Here is a 24,010-nt window from a genome sequence, read left to right on the forward strand (position 1 = left end):
GACAAAGGGTCACAGGGTTTAACTACATTAATTATGTAGTTTATACTCACAACGAATTAATTTTCACCCTCTTTCTTGCATATCCTTGGACAATAGCTTTGCATGAGGTGCCAGCCAGGCTGAAGTAAGTATTTTTTTTTTTGGCTTACTGTTTGAGCATATGGTTATGTCTGAAGTTTTCAACTCTCGAAGAGAAAGAGACCTTTGGAGTCATCTTGAGCTACAATTGAAATAATCAACGTTCCAAGTATTGAATAGACCCGTTTCAAGTGCAACTGGATAATTTGATCATAGGCCGATCCTTTTTATGCTTAATACATATGCATAATTAACCGAGTGTGAGGTCAAGATGGCTGGACCCGAGTTTTTGTTCTTTGTTTTCTGCATTTTTATGGACCTAGACGAAGTCTACCCTACAATCAAAACTAAAACTAAAAAATGAGATGATTTATATGCGGAAAGGACTTTTTACTCGCACCATTCGCATTAAGAGTCGCAACAAGAACTCTAACTCGCCTATCTCAGGCGTAAAGGTATCAGGGCAAATTAAATGAATATATATGGGTTTTTAATCAAGCGTGAGATCAAGATGGCTGAGTAAAGCCGAGTTATTTCTTTGCATTCTTATGGACCGAGACTAAGTCGAGGACCATAAAAATTTAAAAAAAGGGCGAGGCTAATATCCAGCCATCTTGAGGGAACAAGCTTGGTTAATAAAGGATTTATTATATTACAAAAAGATTTCGCTTTATTAAGAATTAGGAATGAATTGTTTACTACGAAAGCTGGGAAAGACAACCAACTGTGTTTGTGGCACATCAAACTCATGAGATTCGTTTCTTTTTTCTTTGTTTTGACTATTTCTGCCGTTTTTTACGTTTCCATCACCGAAATTGTCCAGGGATTACGAATGTAGTTCTAATTCAATTTTTTTTCATGGGCGGGATCAATGCGGCCAATCCCGAGCAGGCAAGATGGGCCCACCTTGCCCGCACGCGGGTAACTAGTCAGAACACAGGATTACCTTCATCTTACCCACGGGCGCTGCGAGCGATGTAATAAGGAAGGTTATTATTTCATTTCTTGCTTTACAGAAATGCAGAAAAACCAAGTTGGCGCGAGGTTTTCCTCATACGAGATTCATTCAATTCTTTGTTCAACTCTCAAATCTCTGTTTCTGGAATGTTGTGTTAACAAAAACGGTTTCAGCAGCCATTCCGGTTTTTATTTATTTTAATGTGTTTTTCCTTGGCAGGCGAAGCGCTAAAAATTCTCTTCCGTCATACATGAAATATTTCAAAGAGTGTTACAAAACTTTCCGAGAGATTCCTTTCTAAATGACCTGTTTTCTTAAAGTGAAGATATAGAGGATTATGTCAGCAGGTTACGGAATAAAACTAGTTTTGTAAAGTGGGTTTTGTTATGAAAAAATAATGAATTCGTTTACATACAAATTGGAAATGAATGCAATGAAATCACCAAGGAAGACAATGCGACTCCTGTTAAAAATAAAAGAAAGGAATAAAAATAAGCGACAGTCAGAGAAAGAAAAGATAGATAAGTGAAAAGGACAGTTAAAGTCCTGTTTTCATCTGCAATTATTCAGTGCAGAACAAGATGAAGTTGAGATGGATCAGCTTATCGCAAACACAGATGCATGGGAGATTGCAGTTGACCGCCTGAACTTTCGTGAGCCTATTGGCAGAGGAGCATTTGGTTCCGTGTGGCGAGCGCTGCTAGGTCGGTCCCGTGGCAGACCTGGAAATCTTACAGTTGCTGCCAAGTGCTACCTACGTAAGTACTTTTATTAGATCTTTCTTTATTTTTTTCAGGCGTTTTGCATTAATAGAGAGCATTTTTCACGACAGTCTTATCAGCAGCCTAACAGATAACGTTAGCAACTGAGAAAACTATATATATGCCGTTAGAACATAGCTAGCAGAGTCGCGCAATCAAATTCATTATACGTAAGCGTGCTCAAAATCCCGATAGTGCACGCTGATAGCGTCAGCAAATCCGACTTGACCAGAATTTTTTTTTTTTTCGCGCGAGAGACCATTGCTAGTGCGGGGAAAAATAATACATTTCGCGACAATAATGGATACAAACAGAAACTCGGCCTGCTAGTCCGAAAACGAAGACAATGTTTCGACCTTTTCCCATGGGCTAGAGTTCTTAAATGAGGCAGAAAAAGAGAAAAACAAAGGAAAAGGAGACTCGGCATCAGCGCCGTCACGATTCGCTTCAACTGATATTGTTGTCCGCTTTTCGCGTCGCATTTGATGCACAATTCCACCGGCTATATTCTAAAACAATTGGTTCATGCTTTCAGCTGTGCACTATCAAGTTATGGAGCACATGGGAAGTTTGGAGAGCACTCAAGAAGCTAGAGTTGCCCTCGGCTATCGCCTCGGGCAACTCTTACGCTTCTTTCGTGCTCTCGAAACTTCCCGCGTGCTCCATAACTCGATAGTGCACGCTAAAGCATGAACCAATTTTTAATTAAAATTATGTATGAGCTGGAAATATTAAATAGTTAGCGAATGGTCCCGATGGAAGCACTTCCTTGTGTTCGTTGAGGGAACAGTCACTGAGTCACTTGTCATGTAACATGGCGAAGATATAAAAGTACGCAAATATTATTGAGACTTTACTCCAATATGAGGTTGTGGAGGCAAATCCAAAATGTTTTTAATTAATTACACGTTTAAGCAATGAACCAAACTTTCCTTTGGTATACTGGATAGGAAACCACGAGGGACGTTGGTAGAGTTCGAAAGAAGCTTGTTACACAAATAAAATCGATGTTTTTGGCCTTTTAAAGTGTTCTCTTTGTTTCCTCCAAACCAAAACCTTTAACAAATTAAAATCTGGGAATTCGCCCCGTGTGGTGCAATTTTTGACAGAATAGGATGATGTTTCAAATTTCTAAGGGTTTAAGGCAAATATAAAATAAATGTTTGACCAATCAGAGCGTGCGACGTGTCTTTGTTATGTTTTGAAATTGCAGAACAGCGGGAAACACTACGGTGCTAAAGTCTCAGTCCGCTTTCACGCCACCTTTAATCACACGTTGTCCCCATGCAGTGGTGGTCGTCGATCAATATTTGCAAGCACTTCCTCCCCACATAAAACTTTTTTTCTTTTTTTTTCAGTAAGGATGAATCTAGTTGAGGAAATATCATGTTTCATACAAATGAACAGAAACGCCAAGTCCCTTCTTTTTTTAGTAAATATGCATGAGTTTTGGTTTAGATATGTAGACCATATGCACTGTAACGTGTGCTGATTATTTAACACCAAATATACAACACTTTTAGATGAGCATGTTAACTACAAAATAAATTTTCTCTATAAATACATCATTGCATCGTTTGCTTTTGCGCTTTCCTAGCAATCTCTGGAGAGCAAGGAAGGAAGGCCCTGCTGAGAGAGATCGAGCTATTAAAACTCTTTGGAAGGATGGGCCATGAGAATGTTGTTAAGTTCATTGGCTGTGTTACAGTTGGAGGTAATCAGCTATTGTTATGATTGTAATGAGCTGAGGATAAAAACATCACTGAGGTGAACCGCTGCTAAGATCAATTCTAATGTATTACTACGATGGTGAACTAATTCAAGGAATATTTCCATTTTCGTGTGGTTTAGGAAAATTCACTTCAATTTCATTCACTTTTTTTTTCTAGCTTTGTAACATTTACATAGAAATGGTGATAAAAGCTTCGATTTAGGATGAAAAGTCTCTCCCTATTTATCTTCCTTCTGTTTTTGTCTGTCTCTCCGTTTCACTGCCTGTCCGTAAGTCTCTATGTGCCGTATTTTTCTGTCCTCGTACTTCTGTCTGCGTGTTTCAACCTTTCTATTTTCTTTGTCTCTACTTTGGTTCATAACAGAAGCAACCTCCTGTATAATTGAAATAAGCATGCACAGTTTAGAACAATTTAAAATTTGGAACGTCTTCGCTGTTTCCCTTATAATGATTTGCCAACGCCTTTTTTAACTTATTTAGCTCAGCCAATACTTATCATGGAGTACCTATGGCGAGGTGACCTGCTGGGTTACCTCAGAAAATCCAAGGGGGTTGTCGACCCCTATCATCGTGGGGTCGGACGGGTCGACCACTTGACGACATATGACATGTTGCTGTTCGCTAAACAGATCGCAAATGGTATGACTTTTCTCGCGTCTAGAGGGGTAAGTGCTCAAACTCCTCTTGGTTTGCATTTCGCAAATCGATAACCAAACGACTAAAATGATGAAGCACATTGGAGTCATCGAGTCACATGAAAATAGTCTGAAATATACCTCTTTATTCCTTTTCCTTCTTTGATGTGAAATGTTTTTTCTTTATTTATTTATTTCGTTACTAGCCCATACATTCTTTTTTCAATTTCAGATAATTCATCGTGATCTTGCAGCTCGCAACATCCTTCTCGATGAGCATCGTGTATGCAAGTTGACTGATTTTGGGCTCTCTTATCAGGATTTCAAATACGGCGCAGGAAATGCCAAGAGGGTATTTTTCAGAATTTTTTAATAACTTGTTTAGCGAGTTTTTATTTGACTGTCATCAAACTCATCATATACCATAATGCAAGGTTAGCTTCCTTTACGTGTAAACCTAAGGTAAAGAGGAGAAATTTGTTTTGGGGCTGTTGGTATGAAAGATTCAAATGCGAAAAAACTAAAACGAAAAAGGGCGTATGCCAGTTAATGACTTCAGCTAGGCCTCTATTTTGAGACTCGACCAAAGCTTGAACTATCTTGAAGAATCTTACTTCCTTTTTACACAGTTTTGCCACCAAAGAAGTTTCCCTTATCGGAATGCTAATCTAAGCATTTCGAAACTTTCATACAAACAAAAAATAATATAAATTGCACCAAAGGAGTGAACACAGGGAATGAGAAAATCAGAGTTGATAAGTGTTCTTTCAAGTGCAAGAATACCAACTCGAACATGTCGAATGGAAGAGTAACACAGGAGATGTAAAGAAAAAAGGAACACGTGATTTGTAACTAACGAAATTTGTAGAAACGCGTGTGTTGCTCTTGTATTTATCGCGACTACTCGCATCTTTGGTGAAAAAGAGGTCTAAATCTTTGTGAAAAATATCTCAGAAATTGTATTCCAGAGTCTTTAAATTACATTTGCTTATGCTAAAGATAAGTTGAGAAAACGGACACCACCCCTCCCCCTCCCATGTAAACGTATTTGTCACGAGTCGCCATAGCAAAAAGAATAAATGAACGGACGAGGTTCGTTTTGGTCCGCCATATTGCTTGTATGTGTGCTTTCAATGTAAATGATTTCGATCTATCCTTCCGCGGCCGGTAACACTTATAGTATTCTAAATATTCACCCAGGGGTGTATCCCAGTCAAATGGAGTGCACCCGAGGTTCTTATTGGCCATGTGGAACGGCTGTCAACCAAAAGTGATGTGTACGTACTGCACTCGTCATTATATGTATTATAAGTGTCAACCTGTTTATGATGCTCACTTAACGAATCGAAGGGTTTAGAAAAATCAGTGCTTTATTGATCAGAGGCACATTAGGAAACGTCGAGCCAGGAAATCTGAGGGTGAACTGCAGTATAAGATTTGGATGAGCATCAAGTTTAACGGGAAAAACTTAAAAACCTGGTTAGGAAAAAGAAAGAGATGTAAAGATAAATGAATGATCAGATAAATAGCTATGGAGTTTTTATCTTTAAGGCTTTATCTATCAAGGATACCGTTTGCCAAAGCCTGAACATATAGACGACAGTTTGTAAGTTCGGCTTCTTTTGTATAACCGCCTCCCGGTTAGCTCAATGGATAGAGCGCTGGACTGTTGTGCGGGAGGTCGAGGGTTCGAGCCCCGGCCGGACCAACACTCAGGGTCTTAAAATAATTGAGAAGAATTTGCTGCCTTTCTATAACATCAAGAAATGGTTAGATATTCTAGTCTTCTCGGATAGGGACGAATAAATGGAGGTCCCGTCTCCTGCGGGGTTGGGGTAGGAGACGTTAATTTCCCACACACGAGATTACTGTGTGATGGATGTCCTCCCCTGGGGTGGGATGGGTGGGAGGGTGGACTAGCACGAATGGTTCCTATGTTCCTTTCTAGTCCTTCCCCACTGCAAAACTTAATGCACTGAAAATGGACTAAATTAAAATTAAGGCATTGTTTATATCTTGATAAACATATTCTAAAACATTTGAAGTATCTGAAGTAAAGATAATTTTTTTACCCTAGTTGACATGAGTCGTCATCCTTCTATTTCTTCCACAGGTGGTCTTATGGCATAGTCCTGTTTGAAATCTTCACAATCGGTACTCAGTTCACTTCTCCGTTAGTTTACATTCAGAAAATATACTCACCGAGATTATTTGCACAATTGCCATTTAAAAGGTTATGCCATGAGCAGCTACAGAAGCATTGCATGATAGAGAAGTAATGGCAATACTCAATGTCCCTAATGAATAAACTATTTTATCACACTGTTAGAAAACGTTTCTTCTTCTATCTCTTATATGAAGTAAAAACAGGAATATTTGTCGATAACTATCGTTTTGACATTGAAATCATTCCGATCGTGCCTATTAAGATGGAAGCTAAGTGACTACAACAAAACAGTAATGCTCTTTTATTTGCCCACAGGAGGTATTCCATACGAAGGATGGTCTGAAACCACAACAATAAGAAAAATCTATCAAGGATACCGTTTGCCAAAGCCTGAACATATAGACGACAGTTTGTAAGTTCGGCTTCTTTTGTATAATACTGAACATGGATTGTACAAAACAAAAATCTAATGTTACAGAAATAAATATCGTGGTCGGGTTTTGTTGTAACTTATATTAATTTTATCAGATGATGAAAAAAGCGATAATGGTGGTGATGATGGTGTAAATACTTCCTGAACCTTAAATCTGTTCGGACGGAAGAAATAGCCTTCCTATCAGATTTTCACTATCAATAGAACAAAACAACAAAAGAAAACTAAACTAAACGAAACTAAATAAAAGAAAAAGAACATCGAAACAAAACAAAACAAAACAAGACAAAACAGAACAAAGCAAAAGAGAACAAAACAAAACAAGACAAAACAAAAGTAAAAAACAGCACTAAAAACAAACAAAAAATATATTTAAAAAATGAGACTCACATCACCCACTTCAGTCTGTTCAAAGTTGGTGAGTCAAATTCAAAATGAGATGGGTTTTTTATTCCAAGCTCTATTTGAACTGCAATGTAACAAGCTAAACCAAGCGATTTTCTTTTTGTAAACTTAGCATTTCAGGTGTAATTGTCGCTAGTTGCGGTTACGCAATCCTTATAATAGGAAATTTCATTGTTTTTCTATAGATACGCGGTGATGTTAAGCTGCTGGAAATATCAAATCGCTGCCCGGCCACATTTTGTGAACCTCTACAAAACAATGGATACCTATCTTAAAACAAAGGTTTGGCATACAGCATCTTACTCAGAAAATACGTCATCGGTTCTGGGTTTTTTGGGTTGTCTATTTTGGTCTTTGTTTCTCTTCGTTGTCTTGTGTTTGCATTTGCTTGAATAGGTTTCATAGCTTTCCGAAAACGTGTGTTTGTTTTCAAGAGGTACAGGTCTGTATATTAGGATCACAGGTCATTTCATTAACACTAATTATATTATAATAGAGTTAAGATGTAATACGCGCTGTTAATGGCTGAAAGAGCGTGTTCTATTAGTTTACAAAGCACGGAGCTGAGGTAAAGCTGTCCGCAATCGGTCAATTTGTGCTTCGACCATTTCCCAGACTTCTCTCTACTTTAGTTTTCATTAGTTGAAAGCGAAATTTCGGAACAAACGACCCGGCAAGTAGCTACAGAAAAGTCAAAAAAAAGGTTTGTAAACAAGCCAAGCACCCTAATTAACGTTATCATTACTTGAGTAAAGACAAAAATCCTTAAAGACAAAACGAAAAGGACTGCTTGAATGTTTTCGTGCTGAGTCAGATTGTGAGCTTTTATACGGTAATAAAACTGAGACGCAGGCAACACTCGTATAGTATATATATTGTTGTATTCAAAAACATAACAGAACAAAAAAAAAAGGAATAATAAGACTTGAAAATATAACCAAGCTAGCATAACTGTTAAAATTCATTCATACAGATCAGGATAATGTTACGAGGATGGAATTATTTTCACTGAATCTGTCAGTGATACCAGACTTTTCTAGCAATCCCAGACTTTTCTAGAATTATCTATAATCTGTAATATTCCAGAAACTTCTTTCATGTGACTCAGCAGTTTCCAAAAATAGTACAACTTGTAATACGCTATAAATAGTAATAGAACATTCTAGATAACTAAAGTAAATGTATAAAAGCTGGCTTGTGAGAAGTACAAAAGAGAATTTGCCTGAGGGCTTACCCTCGTGGCTTGCTGACTGAACTTTTGGAAGCTATGACACGACGAGGCTATGACCTTTTGACCTTGCGATATCTGGAGAGAAGTTAGAGAAGAAAAAGACGATAGTCGAGAAAGGAAGGAGATAAAGAATTTAGAGTTCACTATGAAGTCCTCCAGAAGAGTCTGTGTACACGGAAAGAAAGCCATGAATCAAGAAAGCCAAGCGCTCTGGTCTTCAGCCGGCGGATGTTGGAATTGGAAGTTGATCAAGACGACGAACACTTACACGGCATGAAGGATTGTAAGCCTGCTTTATGAACTGCTTAACTTAATCTCTAACCTAAGTAGATTGAACAGTGTAAAACTAATTAAATAATAGTTAAAATGGGTAACTGCTTGTTGCTACATTTTTGTTGCGTGCCGTATATCGTCCTCGGGAGTCTATTTTCATATATGCTTTGTGAGCGGGCAATTGTTGGTCATTCGTGCACGTAACAAAATTGGGGGCCTGTCCGGGAGTCATTTCACTGTCCGGGAGTCATTTCCCTGTTCGGGAGTCATTTTCCTGTCCGGGAGAAATTCCTGTCAGGGAGACATTTCCCTATCCGGGAGACATTTCACTGTCCGGGAGTCATTTCCGCTGTCAGGAGTCATTTCCCTGCCCGCGAGTCATTTCGCTGCTTCGCAGTCATTTCCTTGTCTGGGAAAATCTTTTATTACCTACTAGTTATTTCTTTTCTGTCCGCGTCGTATTTTTTTTATTGTAGTGACATGAGCAGTTAGTTACAGTAACTGGTGACCCTCGTAAGAATGTAGTTAAGAGCTATTTCACCCTGTAGTTTGAACCATCCAGTATTATTGACAGTTATCATTGCTTGTATGCCCAGAGTTAAACAATTTACAGTTGAAGCGATTCAAAGGTTGTATTGAGGACCTAGGTGGTCAAAGTCACAAGCTGTTTGCGAAGTTATTAGAGTGACTAGTTAAGTCATTGAGGTAGTTCAAGATGAAGTATTGTGAGTTTCTAATAGTGCTCTAGAGAGAGAGAGGGCACTGATCAATGTGTTGGGATTATATTTCCATTGTATGCAGGAATGCGAGTATTTTTGTGATCTTCTGTGATCACGAGTCATGTAAGGAGAAGTGATAGTGTAATCACGGTTTTAGGGCATAGGATTTATTGTAGGATTACTCCAAGAAAGTTCATCCTTCGGCTAAACTTCCTTTTGCTGAAAGGGGAGGATGTTACGAGGATCGAATTATTTTCATTGAATCTGTCACGCAGTCCCAGACTTTTCTAGAATTATCTATAATCTGTAATATTCCAGAAACTTCTTTCATGTGACTCAGCAGTTTCCAAAAATAGTACAACTTGTAATACGCTATAAATAGTAATAGAACATTCTAGATAAAGTAAATGTATAAAAGCTGGCTTGTGAGAAGTACAAAAGAGAATTTGCCCGAGGGCTTACCCTCGTGGCTTGCTGACTGAACTTTTGGAAGCTATGATATGACGAGGCTATGACGTTTTGATCTTGCGATATCCGGAGAGAAGAAAGAGAAGAAAAAGACGATAGCCGAGGAAGGAAGGAGATAAAGAATTTAGAGTTCACTATGAAGTCCTTCGGAAGAGTTTGTGTACACGGAAAGAAAGCCATGAATCAAGAAAGCCAAGCGCTCTGGTCTTCAGTCGGCGGATGTTGGAATTGGAAGTTGATCAAGACGACGAAACACTTACACGGCATGAAGGATTGTAAGCCTGCTTTATGAGCTGCTTAACTTAATCTCTAACCTAAGTAGATTAAACAGTGTAAAACTAATTAACTAATAGTTAAAATGGGTAACTGCTTGTTGTTACATCTTTGTTGCGTGCCGTATATCGTCCTCGGGAGTCCAGTTTCATATATGCTTTGTGAGCGGGCATTTGTTGGTCATTCGTGCACGTAACAATAATGTAAAGCCACGGCTGATCTCCGGTGATCGCAGTGAGGCATGCTTCAGATATTTCAGAGAGAACACCTCAGGACTTACTCTAATTTCCTTTCCGGTACGTTGAGTGGAAGGCCACACCAGTCGCAACAGCCGTATGTTACGGGGTTGTAATTCCGAACGATCTTCAAGTTCCTAAGAATTTGGCTGTCGTTCATTCATAAAACATACGCCTCAGGCAGTTTGCTTGCTAATTGCGACTTGAAAAATTTTTTTTTTTTCTTTTTTGATCCGAGCTGATTTCACCGTACATTTTACTTTCGATTGTGTATCAAGGATAGGAAACTTTAGGCAAAAATGTCTTTAGATTCGAGTTGTCGAACTAGTTAAGTTTGTAAACTCTTACAGATTGTAAGCTTTGAATGTTTGACATTTCTGACCACTGAAGTCTTATTCAACCAATCGGATTATTTGAATCATTCTAGCACGGACTCTGACTGGCTCATTGCTGCATGTTTTGTGGGAGTATACAACATACCAACGCCACTTTGTTTGCTTCCAAAATTATAATTTGTTTTGAAAATAGTAAGTAATGCGTTGGGAATTTGATGGAATCTTCATTATTAAACAAATGTTAAAGAATTAGCGAGAAACAACACTCGACTACGTCTCGCGTTTCCTCCTAGATTTCTCAAGCCGCTTCCTTATTTGTTAATTAGTGGAGAGTGTGACACACCTATTGAGGTGATAGTTTGGAAAATTTGGAGGAAAGAGGTCGACCTAACCTGCTTTTGTTTGTTTATCAATTTATGCACGCAAATCGGTTCCTGTCTTTGCAATTTTCATTATCTATTAAATGATTCATTTTTTATTTGTTCCTGGTTCCATTGTTGACATTCATCAACTCATTGATTATTCAACATACTTGATTCCTGATTACCATCTAATCTTTATCACAGACATATGTGGATATCGTGGACATGGACAAGTATGATCACGATAAGTACAAGTTTATCGATGATCGTGGAGCTGTTGCAATCCGAGAAGATGCAAAACCGGATGAGCAAGGAGCAGCTGCAGCAAATCCCAACCGTGAGGTGGGTGAACACGGTGCTACTGCACATCCTTTTGTGGTTGAAATAGACGATGGCGCTACAGCTTTCCCTCTCACAATTAGCGTAGGAGACGAAGGAGCAGCTGCAGCAAATTCCGACCGGGAAGTGGGTGAACACGGTGGTACTGCGCATCCTTTTGTGGTTGCAATAGACGGCGGTGCAACAGCTTTCCCCGTTAGAGTTAACGTGGCAGACGAAAGAGCAGTTGCAGCAAATCCCGACCGTATAGTGGGTGAACACGGCGCTACTGCGCATCCATTTGTGGCTGTGATAGAAGATGGTGCTAGGGCTTTCCCTCTCGGAATCAAAGTAGGAGAAGAAAGTGGGGCAGCGCACTCTTTTGAGAGTGATGAAAAAGATATTGATGCCTCAGCGTACCTTCACGAGAGTGATACTTTACCATACCTCAGCGAGAACGAGGAAGATTTCGGTGACTCTGAGTGCCCTCTTGGGCTTGAGGAAGAAGATATTGACGACCCTGAGGGCCCTCTTGTGATTGAGGAAAAAGATTTCGATCTTTTGCCATCTTCTTTGGTGATGGACGATAACGGTCTTGGTACTCTGGTATGCCCCCTTGTGACTGACGAGGAAAATCCTGATTGGTCAGCATGCTCTCTTGTGATTGAGGAAAAAGATTCCAGCAATTTAGCGTGCCACCCTATGATTGGGGAAGAAGGTTTGGAAGCCACAGTATGCCCTTCAGGAGTGACTGAAAAAGATCCTAATTTTGTAGCACACCGCCTTACCATTGAGGTGAACAAAGCTGATGCCTCACAATTTTCTCCCGTAATCGGGGAAGAAGATGTCGATTCTTTCGAATACCCTTCCATGATTGAAGAAGAAGGCCATGTTGATTCCGCTTCTCCTCCAGATGTCGAAGAGGGTGTAACAAGCAATCCTGAAACTAATGTTGATAATCAAGATGCTGCAGCAGTACAGTCTGTAAAGGAGGCAAGAGAAGATGAAGAACCTAAGACTTGCCAATTTGAGGACACAGAGGATGAACAAGACGATATTGGAAAAAATATGGAGGACCAAGGTGATGCTGTAGACCTTTGTGATGAAGTGGTTGGTGTGCAAGAGAGTAATGGTTATCAACTAACGGCCGTGGATACAGACGAAACCGGAGATGACGAAGACGAGGAGTCATCCGAAGCAACTCCTTTTGTGCAGGACTGAGGCATGATACCAGAATTGCTGAGCCTCCAATGTTGTAGTCGTTTATTGCTCAAGTTTCCTAGTTTCCCAGTTTCGAAGTTTATTTCGCGCTATTCAAATTAATACAGTATAATACAGTAAATTAATACAGTATAAGACGACTTATATAACTAGGGGAAGAAGATAATGAAAAGTAGATATCATGCAGGTTTCTATATGTGTGCACAGTGACCAAAGTAGCCGTAACTTTCGTGTTGGTCACTGTCCCATTGAAGTATTTAGAGAGGTCCAAGATACAAGTGTGAGATAATAATAAATTAGGCTTTAAGAGAATAGTTCTTAATATAAATACATAGAAGGAATAGTAGACTTATTGATACAGCGCGATAATATGCAACATTTAGAATTTATGATAAAAGAGGAAAAAAGGAGAAAAAGAAGAGAAGAAAAGAAAGGAAGAAAAAGGAGAAAAGAAGGAGAGTAAAATAATTTAATTATATATACTACTGCTACATTATTAAATGAAAACGGGAAGCTAAAGAGAAGAGGGCATGAGCTGTTTTAGTTATCATGGGTTTTGCTCAGTGGTAATTTGTGGTCTAGATTTCGAGAACCTTAGGCTTACCTTTTTGTAGCTCCTGATTTTAAGAAGTAATGTTCATCTTACAATTATACTGCTTTGTTAGTAATGATAATCATTGTTATAGTTTGTAGATGGAGGTTAAGTGAAAGTTGCCTTGAAAGAAAATCTGCGTATTTACTTCACTTTCACACCTCTTAGTTTAGCGTTTATTCACTTGTTGCACCCGTGAGTGCTTTTTCTGTTATCGACTGTAGACTGATAGAGACAAAAAGATACAAAAAAAAGGATCGCTGTTTAGATGATTTTTATGACTGATTAAGTCAGACATGCTTAATGAATTTGTGAGTGTTTTCTAAGTATAAGTAATATTTCCTAATTTTTGTAAGTGCAATTTAGAGAAGAATAATGCTATTGGTTTTTTCGTCTCGAAGCAAAGTTACTCTTAAGAACTCAAAGTGACCGTTATGGACGACAAATAAATAGATGTTGATATCTCTCAAGCCATCATCAATATTGACCCTACTAAAAATAATTAACTTGATGTAAAACACTCTATAAATGCTTCAATAAACTTATATAAGCTAAATCCGTTTTGCTTACTCCATCCATTGCTACAAAATTATTAGTTCGTTTTAGACAATTTTCAGGGAGACAAAGGCAAACGCGCAGAAAAAGTCGTAAAGAACAAAAGAGACAAAAGGAGAAGAAGATTAATGTGAGCAAATCTAATCGTAGATTTGAAGGAAACCATAAACTAAGATGACAATTAGTATCAAAGGGTAAGAATTAAGAAAATCCAGTTGCACCGTGCTTGTTCTGATTAGTGTATTTCTCTTTCCCAGCTTATGCACGCTTTGCAACAAAACGTAGCATATTTCCAAAGCAATATTAACCCACTAATTTTTATATAATTATTTTATACACAGCTACTGACTGAATGCTCTTTAGCAGTGGAGCTGTCTACTCCATTGCGTTGATTAGATGGGTGGTACTAAGCTGATTAGTCTTTAATGTTGTTAGTTGACATTACCAACTTTTATCATTGTCTGACCCCATTTTGACGATTCATTGTGCAGAAGTTGGCCTAAAGGAGATATTCCAAGTACCAAGGCAGCTTTGTTTTCTGTTTTTATCTCTACAGTCTCAGACCTTTCGGCGTCTCGGGAGCAAGCGTTTGAATGTACTTAATACTAATCGTGCCTTTCTGGCAAATTAAATGGAAACGTGGATCATGTGTTCGAGAAGTGCATCTTTGCCAACATACCCATGGATTCTGATTCAAATGTTTTTAGATTTTCAAATTTTTTATAAATTTTTTTTCCCACGATCACTTACATATTATTAAGTTGGTATTGCCCCACGTTCTGCTTCTACTTTCATCGTAAACAATACCGTGCAATGATTCTTTAAACTCTTTTTTGAGACAGCTCGGGGCGGTTGTTTTCTTATCGTCCTTCGTTGTGTCTCGTGACATGCCTTTGAATAAATAAACCATGGCATTTCAATGAGAAACTGATGGATAACAAAGTCGTGCGTGTCTTTCAACAGGCAAAAAGAGAGGATTCGTAAAGGGAGGAGCGCTACGCCTCCTAAGAATGAGTTCGTCACGCTCCACGTTCAATAAATACTCACAGTGTTTCAAAATACTAATAAAGCATAGAGGATATCAAGTTGAAATTTACAAGAAATTTGTCTTTGAATTTGATCTCACCGGGAGTGAAAGGTCACTCAAGAACTTACATGGGATTAGGCTAGAGATCGATTGTAACCGTTTCCCCGTCCGACGGTCCCCCCCAGGAGCCGAGAGAAGCTTTCTGTTTGACTTTCCTCCTAAATGCTGTGTAGCAGGGCTTTCTTTAGAATCACTGCTCGTTTTCTTGGTAAATCACAGAGCTGTCTTTTGCCCATTCAATGCTTTTAAAATTAAATGAATATTAGAGTCTAACGTCCACTGTAAAACAAGATAAAAAAAGTTGCAGTTTTTCGCGCTCAGATCCATAATCAATAACTAAAAATGCGTACAAAACCGAAATAAATATACTGAGATGGAGCAACCAGAAATTTGGCTAAAACTTTTGAACATCATTTCTTGCCTTCCTTCCAGCGATAGTAAAAAAAGTTATTCTATTCACCGCTTCGCTTTACTTGGATTCCATTTATGTGACACCAAATTTAGGACTCATTCAGGGCTTAGTTCGAAAATATAACATGCGATGTATGACCTTGTAGAGGTCGGATAAGAATGTAGTTGTCACGAAACTCACGCAAGGAAAATGAGACTGAGAAAGTCAGCTCTGAAAAAACTCACCGATTAAAACAAGCAAAGGTTCTTGACTTAAATCTCCTTATCGAGGTCAGTTTTCCCTGGCAATGGGAGAAAGAGAATCAGTGTTCAACTGTTCAAATGTACTGAGTATTGAGGTCTAACGTCCGTTGTACAACAAGATAAAAAAATAGTTTTAGTTTTTCACGCTCAGATCCATCCTCAATAACTACAGTTAGACGTAAAAAACCGAAATTCATCTGCTGAGATGGAGCAACCAAATAATTGGCAAAATTTCTTAGCATTCATCTTTACTCACCTTCCTTCTTCTGATCTAAAAAAGCATTTTTTATTCACCCCTCCGTTTTACTTGAATTCCATTTTTCCGACACCCAATTCAAGACTCATTCTACGGTTGGCTCGAAAGTATAACATGTGACGGTTGAAGGTCGGATTAGAATGTAGCTGGAAAGAATTCATTTTGACGGGAGCTGATAGTATGCCATTGAACAGGTCGAATTCATTGCTGATTCTAAACGGAATTTATGATGTTTATAAAGACCTCGCTGTTAGAGATTTTCTTTTTATTTATGAATGTGTTTTTCTCAGTTCTTATTACAGATGTCAAACTGTAATAACGACCAGAACAGGATCGAGATATGCAACTCGTTTGGTACGCCAGAACGTCGCGTTGAACTGCATTGATTTATAAATTATATTTTAAGGAAACAGCAGCTAAGAACTTAACAACAGTACTCAATCTGACCTTTTTCCTTTAATGCCTTGCTTTACAGATAAACAGCTTACCCATTTTCTACTTCTTCATTTGATTTCCAAAGTACGTACACATCGGACAACCAATAAAATATGACGTTCTCTCTCAGTTTTCAGTGAAACTAAAGTTAGGTGGAGAATTTTGTCAAAACCAGTTTTTCAATTGCTATAAAATACTTATTCAGGTTTGTTATATTACAATAAATATCCTAGTTTTTCAATGAAATACGCCTTTATTTTGTCCTTTGTTATTACAGACACCATTGACAGTCACAGATACTACGCCCCCACGCCAGCGCGACAGTCTTTCCTGTCAACTTCCGACTATTCCCGAACCCACGACAGGCCAGCGGAGCACTGTCGCTTCCGCGATCAACATTCACGATCATCTCACGAGAGGAATTTATATTACTGAAGAATTTTGGTCATGTCACGTTAAATTTACCTGATCCCCTTACAAGGCTCTGTACTGTATTTATGACCCCCCCCCCCATTGGCATTTCTTTGAAAAACTGCGTTGTCTTCTTGCACTCAGTCATGTGATCTATTCTTAGCTTGTTGCCGCCACGTATTCTTTTTTTTTTTCTTTCCGTCACATATTCATCAAGTTCGTTTTTCTTTCACTAAGTTCGTTTGTTTCTACGCTCAATGTTTTCATCGGTATTCCTTTATCTTTTCTTGAATAATTTCTCTTTGTTTGTAGATCCGTATAAGTTCTTTAGTTTCATCGTTGAACCGTGTTTAGCCATCGCTTTTAGCTTTTGTGCCGTCTGAAGTTAGCATTTCGCCGGAATCTGGTACAAAGTTTGTAAACGTCTCCATTGTGCACTATTTCGTTTTCTAGTTTGTCAATTCCTTTCTGTATAATTGTAGTAAGTAGCTGTTTGTAGTTTTATTTTAGCAAACGCTTCGCTTCGTTTTCTTGTATGTTATATTAAAGAGCGTGTATCCGTTGGACAAGTACGAGTGTTTTTGGCCGTCACATAGCCGTTAGCTCATACAAATTGTTTCAGCCTTGAGTTTTAGCTCTCGATTCAACAAAGAAGACAAGAAACTTACTTCAGCTCTAGAAAAGCTGCAAGAGATGCACGTACTCACTGATGAGATGAATCGAACGATTTAACTTGAAATAAATATCTGCTCACTGATTCTCGATATATTCGAAATTTCAAATATTTATTTATCAATCCAAAGTAATATTTCTCGTCTCTTTTGACACAGCTACTCCACAAAACTGAGAGCAATACAATAAAAGCAATTTGCTTTACTCTGGGTGGTTTTCAGGTTAACATCAAAATACAGTTGACTATCTCTAAGACGATCTCGGCTGGTAGAAAGATGGCACGCTCAGAGGAGAGTCGAGAAAATGCAACAACGACTGAGGTAACACAACGGTGTCGATTTACATTAATTGCAGGCTGTTTAAAATGTTTTTCAAAGCGGAACTGAAGTAATGATAGAAAACGAGCTTGGGCAAAATTTTCAAATGAAGATTTGGTTTCAAAACAAGGCACTTGTGGATTTTTATAAGGGGGAAATATCAGAGAGTATCCTTTTAGATAAAGCCGCACGAGTCGCAGCAGAGACTCAGATGATACTTAACGATCCGCACACGTAGGCAGGTCTCAAACAACCTATGATAAAACAATTATTAATGAAAGAACGACAATTAACCGATGAGTTGAGACAATACCCGCTGGCGTAGGACCTGAGGCGAGTGATGGGGAACAGGGAAGTTTGTTAGATTCTGTGCAAGAGAATCTGATTAAAGAATTGATTCGTTCTGTCAAAACCACCAAAGATCCTGTGGTAGTAAAATAGGAATTGGTCACACCTTCAACCACGAAGAAAAAGAAAAATAAGATTAAAAAAGAGGTGATCACACCCATGAAATTATTTTCTACACCGGGAACCAGCTTAAAAAAACCAATCACCTTTCCGTTTTCCTTTCAAAGTCTCAAAGACCTACCTTCGACACCCATTCTTACGGGGAAACGATTGTTACCTTCTACGCCTCTATCTGCATCTAAGAGTAACTTGCCGGGGAGCTATAGTTCCTATAAAGTTTCACCAAAAGTGAAAAAGAGTAGGAACAAAGTAGTCTGGGATCCGTGGGCACCAAGAGGTTGGGATCTAATAAAAGCTGTAAAACATGCCGAATTCAAATCGAGTACGCCGAAAGACAAAGACAAAGGCAAGGGCGAAGGGAAGGGAAAAGGGAAGGGCAAAGGGAAAGGGAAAGGGAAGGGGATGAAGTAGAAGATAGACGGGAGGAGAAGTCGATCTTCAAAAACGGATTAATAAACTGGGCATAGAATTTCATTGGCCGGGATATCAGTATATGGGGCCTGGTACCCAATTGGCCATGCGATTAAAACGCGGGGATCCGGGTATTAATCGTCCCGATAAGTTAGCCAAACAGCACGACGTCGATTATAGTAAATCTAGAAATCTAGCGGATAAGCACAATGCTGATCGTAAAATGATTTCCGGTATTACTAGATTTCCCGGCAGGAAAACAATGACCGAGCGAATCGTGCGCCGCATCATGCAAGCTAAAGTAAAAGCTGGTTTGTAAGGATAAAAAGGAATAAAGTGATTGGAAAAGGTATTATCTGATAGTGTCTTTATTCGAGTGCGTATGTGCGGTTACGATGGAAGACTTTTATTTGACCCTACCGAGTATCGATGGAAGTATCAAGTATTTCCTGGAAAAATCAGCTCAAATCACGCATCGATTTACAGGGACAATGGGAAGTGGGATTATCTAGCATATCGTTACCTCACGAAACAGTGCACAAGAACCTTTGGGGGCAATATTTGAAAGCATTAAAAGACGGTGATGTTCTTCTCACCACGAGTCGCTTGCAAGTAAATACGCAAAACGCTTTTAACAAAGTCACGTTTTCTATCACCTATGGTGACATCAAAGGGTACACGTTAGACACCCCCTACGATCTCTTGGAAGCAGTCTTTCAAGAAGAATATTTAAAATTTATATTGAGTATGGGAGCCGTGTGGGGGGAGTCATTTTTTCTAATAATAAAACGGTTCAATTCGACGTCATTTGTAACCGAGAGAAAGGAACCGTTACAATGTCTGGCAAACCACATAGATCCAGGACATATAAGAGATTCCCGTATCGCGACGACGTCTTTTTCGAGTTAGCCAATGTCACTCGTCCTGGTCCTAATCTCTCTTTGACAAAACGCGGTACACGATGGAGCTACGATAGAACTCTCGAAAATCTCAATCTCACCTATTATTGGTACGACAATCCCTAGAAAGATCATAATAAAAGCTTCGAACAAAAGTTTTTACTGAGTGATTTCAACTGGACTATTAAATACATCGCGCACCATGCACCAACCACTTCGCCCAATGCCAGGGCTGTATCCAGATTTCAGGACAAGACGAGGTAAGGTTCGAGCGCCGGAGGCGCGAGCCGCTACAGGGGTCTGGGGGCATGTCCCCCAGAAAACTTTGAAATCTAGAGGTTTAGAAATGCTCTTTTAAGGATTTTCCGTAGCATTTTTCTTCAGAAAAGTCAATCTTTAAGAAAAAAATTAGAAAAGGCCAAAATTAAGACGAGGCAATAGCCTCGTCTTGCCTCATGCTAGCTACGGCCATGAATGCACGCAATCTTTACGTGTATTGCTCGTTGTGTGCCCCCGTGATCATGGGTGATCAAACCACCGACCTGTTACGCCAGATACCTTACGAAAAAAGAATCCAAGGGAATTCTTATTTCGAGCCGAAACACATCCATTACATTCCCTTACGAAATAATCATTTCGACGTCATCGAAACGCAATTGAGCGAATCGATGAATAACAATCTTGCCCTGTTGCCTGAAAAAGGCCCCAGCATATTGACATTGCATTTTAGAAGAGTAAAATAGATAACAACGCTCTTTCGTTTCGAATTCATTGTGAACGTAAATGCGAGATGAGTAACTTTTACTTGACGTTACCGAGTAACGATGGGAGTGTCAAATATTTTCCTGGAAACGCTAATAATTCTTGGAAAAATAGACTCGACAAACGTTTGGATTTGGATGGACAATGGGATGTGGGAATGTCTAACATTTCGTTGCCGCACGACTCGCCATTGTTACCTTATCTGAAAGGATTAAAAGACAGCTCCTTCTTGATGAAATCGTATCGCGAAGTGCAAGACAAAAAAAGGCTATAAAGATATGACAGATGTTACGTATGGAGATATAAAGGATATGTTGTAGTTCAAATTTCTCCTTGGTTCAAATTTTATTTTCCTTTGTTCTCGGTCATGTTAATGTATGATAATGAGTTTGAGGCAAAGAAAAATAAAATTGAAACCAAGGATAAAATTGAACTACAACAGATACACCCATGAACACGGCGTACGATTTTCTAAAAATCATATTTGACAGAGAATACGAGCTATTTTTAAATAGATTCACGCAGGACTATTTCTTAGTACATAATCCAAGGAAAAAACAGCTTCAATGGGATGTGATCTTTCAACGAACAGGAAGGAACGATCACGGTGATTGCTGAGAAGGTAGACGAGAGTTCATTTCCGTCGCGGTTGGATTTTAAATTACATTGTCATTTTGCCCTAATGAAAGATATGTGCGATCTTTTTGGTTGGACCAAGTATGCGAATTATCAGAGTACCATTGTCGCTAAACACAGCCCTAATCTCGTGATGAAGAAAGGCGACACCAAATTTGTTGAAGATCGTACCGATTCTCAACATTATGGTTATAGATACGGGGTTATTTGAATCCGCGTTTAAAGGGGGTGATAATATCTCGATAGATTCTATCGTGTTTTTTCTCGACGAGTTTACCAACACGTTCACGAGTCTGAAAGAAAGTACCTATAAACATGACATGGCACCACGCACGCTTTACCTCTATTCCAGTTTATGTGGCCCTGTCACCATTGGTGATCAAACGACCGATCTGTTACGCAATTTTCAGTATACACCTCTGTTGAAGGGGAGTTATTACTACGTACCGAAACACGTTCATTACATTGCCTTGCGTAATCAACATATCGACGAGGTGGAAACGCAACTCAGCGAATCGGAGAATAATAATCTAGCCCAATTTAGTAGCGATTGGGCGAGCATTTTGACATTACATTTCAGAAGAGTACCATAAATGAAGGGGTTCTCTCGGATGGAATTCATTTTGAACGTAAATACGAGATGAGTAACTTTTACTTGACGTTACCGAGTTTAGATGGAAGTATCAAGTATTTTCCCGGAAACATTCTTTGAAAAATCGACTCAACAAACGCTTGGATTTGGATGGACGATGGGGTTGGGATGTCCACCATTTCGTTACCCCACGAGTCGATATTGATTCCTTATCTGAAAGGATTAAAAGACACGGAATTGTTGCTGAAATCGTATCGAACGGTCTATAAAAAGTCTACAAGGCAACAAGTAAACATTGAAACGGATGTGACTAATGGAGATATAAACAATACGAGAATGGAAACGGTCTTTGATATTGTGAAAATGATGTTTGAAAGAGAACACGAACTATTTTTAGATAATCTCACGGATGATCATTCGTTAGTAAATTTACCGGGGAAAGAACAGATACACTTTGATATGCTTTTCAACGAGGATGCGGGTGCTATGTTTGTAACCTCTGAAAAGGTAGATGCGAGTCCATTTGAGTCGCAGCTGCATTTTATGGTGCATGTGACGTTCGAAATAAGGTTAGATATCTGTCAACTCTACGGATTGGTCCAGGGTGACACATACAAAGGGACTCCCGCGCATAAGCCGAGGTCTAATCTCGTGTCTCAAATACGCGGGACGGAGTTTTCAAAAACTCGTTCAGATTCTAACTATGATGTGTTTAGATACGGATTGGCAAAGAAGACGTTCAAAGGAAAGGATGATATCGCCGTCGATTCTATCGTGTTTTATCTTAACGAATATAGTTTTACATTCATCAATCTTAAAGAAAGTACCTATAAAAATGGTATGGCACCTCGCACGCTTTATCTCTATTCCAGTTTATGCACTCCGTTCATCATGGGTGATCAGACCACCGATCTGTTACGCAATTCTCAGTATACACCTCTGTTGAAAGGGAGTTATTACTACGAACCGAAGCACGTTCATTACATAGCCTTGCGCAATCAACGCATCCACGAGGTGGAAACGCAACTCAGCGAATCGGAGAATAATAATCAAGCCCAATTTACTAAGGATGGAGCTAGCATCGTCACGTTGCATTTTAGAAGGGTTAAATAAACTTACATTAATTTATCCCAAGCAGTCACATCATGGTGGGAGTTGCGAGAGGTATTTCAACGGGGGCAGAAGGAAGAGGAGGTGTAACGTACAGAGTGGCAACAACAACCCAGCAAGTCTACGAAACGAAGAAAGCCCCCTCTATTTAGTAAAAGACGAAAAGCTCAAAAGAAGCAACAAGGAAGAGGTATCGCATCCTTCATAGGTAAAATCAGGGTCAATGCCATACCCAAAGGTGAAAAGATGTTGTTTAACATTGCAAAAGGAAAACGGGTATCGCAACGAATCAAACGCATAGAAGACGGTTATGCCAGGAGATGTGCAAACTATCGTAAGAGTGGGGGACGCATGACTAAACTCCAGTAGGCAAAAGCTAATCACGCAATAGTACGACCAGACCCTTGTTGTATCATATAGAAAACTTTTATTTTAAAATTTCCGTCACATGCGAAATAAAGTTTGAAAAACTAAAAGGTTTGCTACTTCTATATCGTCTTGTTCTAGTCTTTTGTATCCTTAAGGAAACGATATAAATGTCTCACTGTCCATGACTCGCTAATCAAACACGAGTCGATACGATTTGATTTGTGTTTCCGTTCTTATCTTTTTCTTGACGGGGTCGCGGACAAAATGCCGGGGGGTTGATGATATCCGTTTTTCTCGGGTCTTCCAGGGGGTGAAGTATTTCGTCCAGGATGTTTTGCTTCATCATTTCGTAATTGAGTTGCGCCATACGGCGAACGTTTAAAGAAAACACTTTGACTTTTACGCACGATTTCACTTTGGCTGCTACGTATCTGTAATTCTTCGCTCCCGCCGAAATGAATTCTACGATATAATCGTCCTCGTCCAGTTCATTGGTCATATCCCCCAAATAATCACCCAAGGCAGCTTCTGTCTCTCCCGGTTTCCAGGTGTACACCACCGAATCGGTATCGTAATACAAGACACGATCTTTTAAGATTTCCAACTATTCGTAGAGTTTAAGGCGTGCCTGACACGTGGTGAAGGCGGCAATAAAGACATTTGTAACGCGACCTTTGATGGGATCTTCCTCTTCTCTTTTCATCACTACTTCCACGAGTTCGGGGGAAAGGATTCTGATATCTTGTATTTGTTCCAGCGGATCGTCGATGAGATTTAAAAGGGATGCGGGTTGAGTGAATTAGTAGGTTTCTGCTTTATTACAATTTTGACCAAACTTTCCCCAGAAGGAATTCAACATGAGACTCGCCGTAGCTTTTCTACCGGGATTTTTGGCAATCATGGTTGGATCCAGATCTATTCCCTCGCACTTTTTATACTGGCGAATGTAGCTGGCTTTTTGAGTTTCCGTTTGGCGCCAAGATGGGTAGCCGCTGCTTTCTTGCTTGATTTTGAGACAGGTGTCGACATAGGGAGCAAAGAGACGGCGACATCTTTATTCGAAATGCCACACCTCGTGCATTTTGATGAGACGATACCCCATGGCGATTGCTTTATGTATTTCTGGAGTACACCAAGTACCACGCAGCATTCTTTCTTCGTCTGAATGGGTACAGATGT

The 24,010-nt window shown here is 39.3% G+C and overlaps 1 protein-coding gene across 3 annotated transcripts in view; it reads left to right on the forward strand.

Moving 5' to 3' along the window:
* LOC111347559 (inactive tyrosine-protein kinase 7-like) overlaps window positions 1-13,753 on the forward strand; it is a 38,109-nt gene extending 24,356 nt beyond the window's left edge. For all 3 annotated transcript variants that reach the window (XM_088761043.1, XM_088761042.1, XM_088761045.1), the window contains 10 exons: window positions 97-124; window positions 1,607-1,794; window positions 3,395-3,511; window positions 4,010-4,194; window positions 4,397-4,516; window positions 5,365-5,441; window positions 6,278-6,318; window positions 6,647-6,743; window positions 7,355-7,451; window positions 11,271-13,753. In XM_088761043.1, the coding sequence (XP_088617169.1) occupies window positions 97-124; window positions 1,607-1,794; window positions 3,395-3,511; window positions 4,010-4,194; window positions 4,397-4,516; window positions 5,365-5,441; window positions 6,278-6,318; window positions 6,647-6,743; window positions 7,355-7,451; window positions 11,271-12,605 (2,285 nt within the window). In that variant the 3' untranslated portion in view covers window positions 12,606-13,753. The remainder of the gene's footprint in view (window positions 1-96; window positions 125-1,606; window positions 1,795-3,394; window positions 3,512-4,009; window positions 4,195-4,396; window positions 4,517-5,364; window positions 5,442-6,277; window positions 6,319-6,646; window positions 6,744-7,354; window positions 7,452-11,270) is intronic.
* The last annotated feature ends 10,257 nt before the right edge of the window (window positions 13,754-24,010 follow it).

This window comes from Stylophora pistillata, chromosome 5, assembly GCF_964205215.1.
Source record: "Stylophora pistillata chromosome 5, jaStyPist1.2, whole genome shotgun sequence".
NCBI classification, from domain to species: Eukaryota; Metazoa; Cnidaria; class Anthozoa; order Scleractinia; family Pocilloporidae; genus Stylophora; species Stylophora pistillata.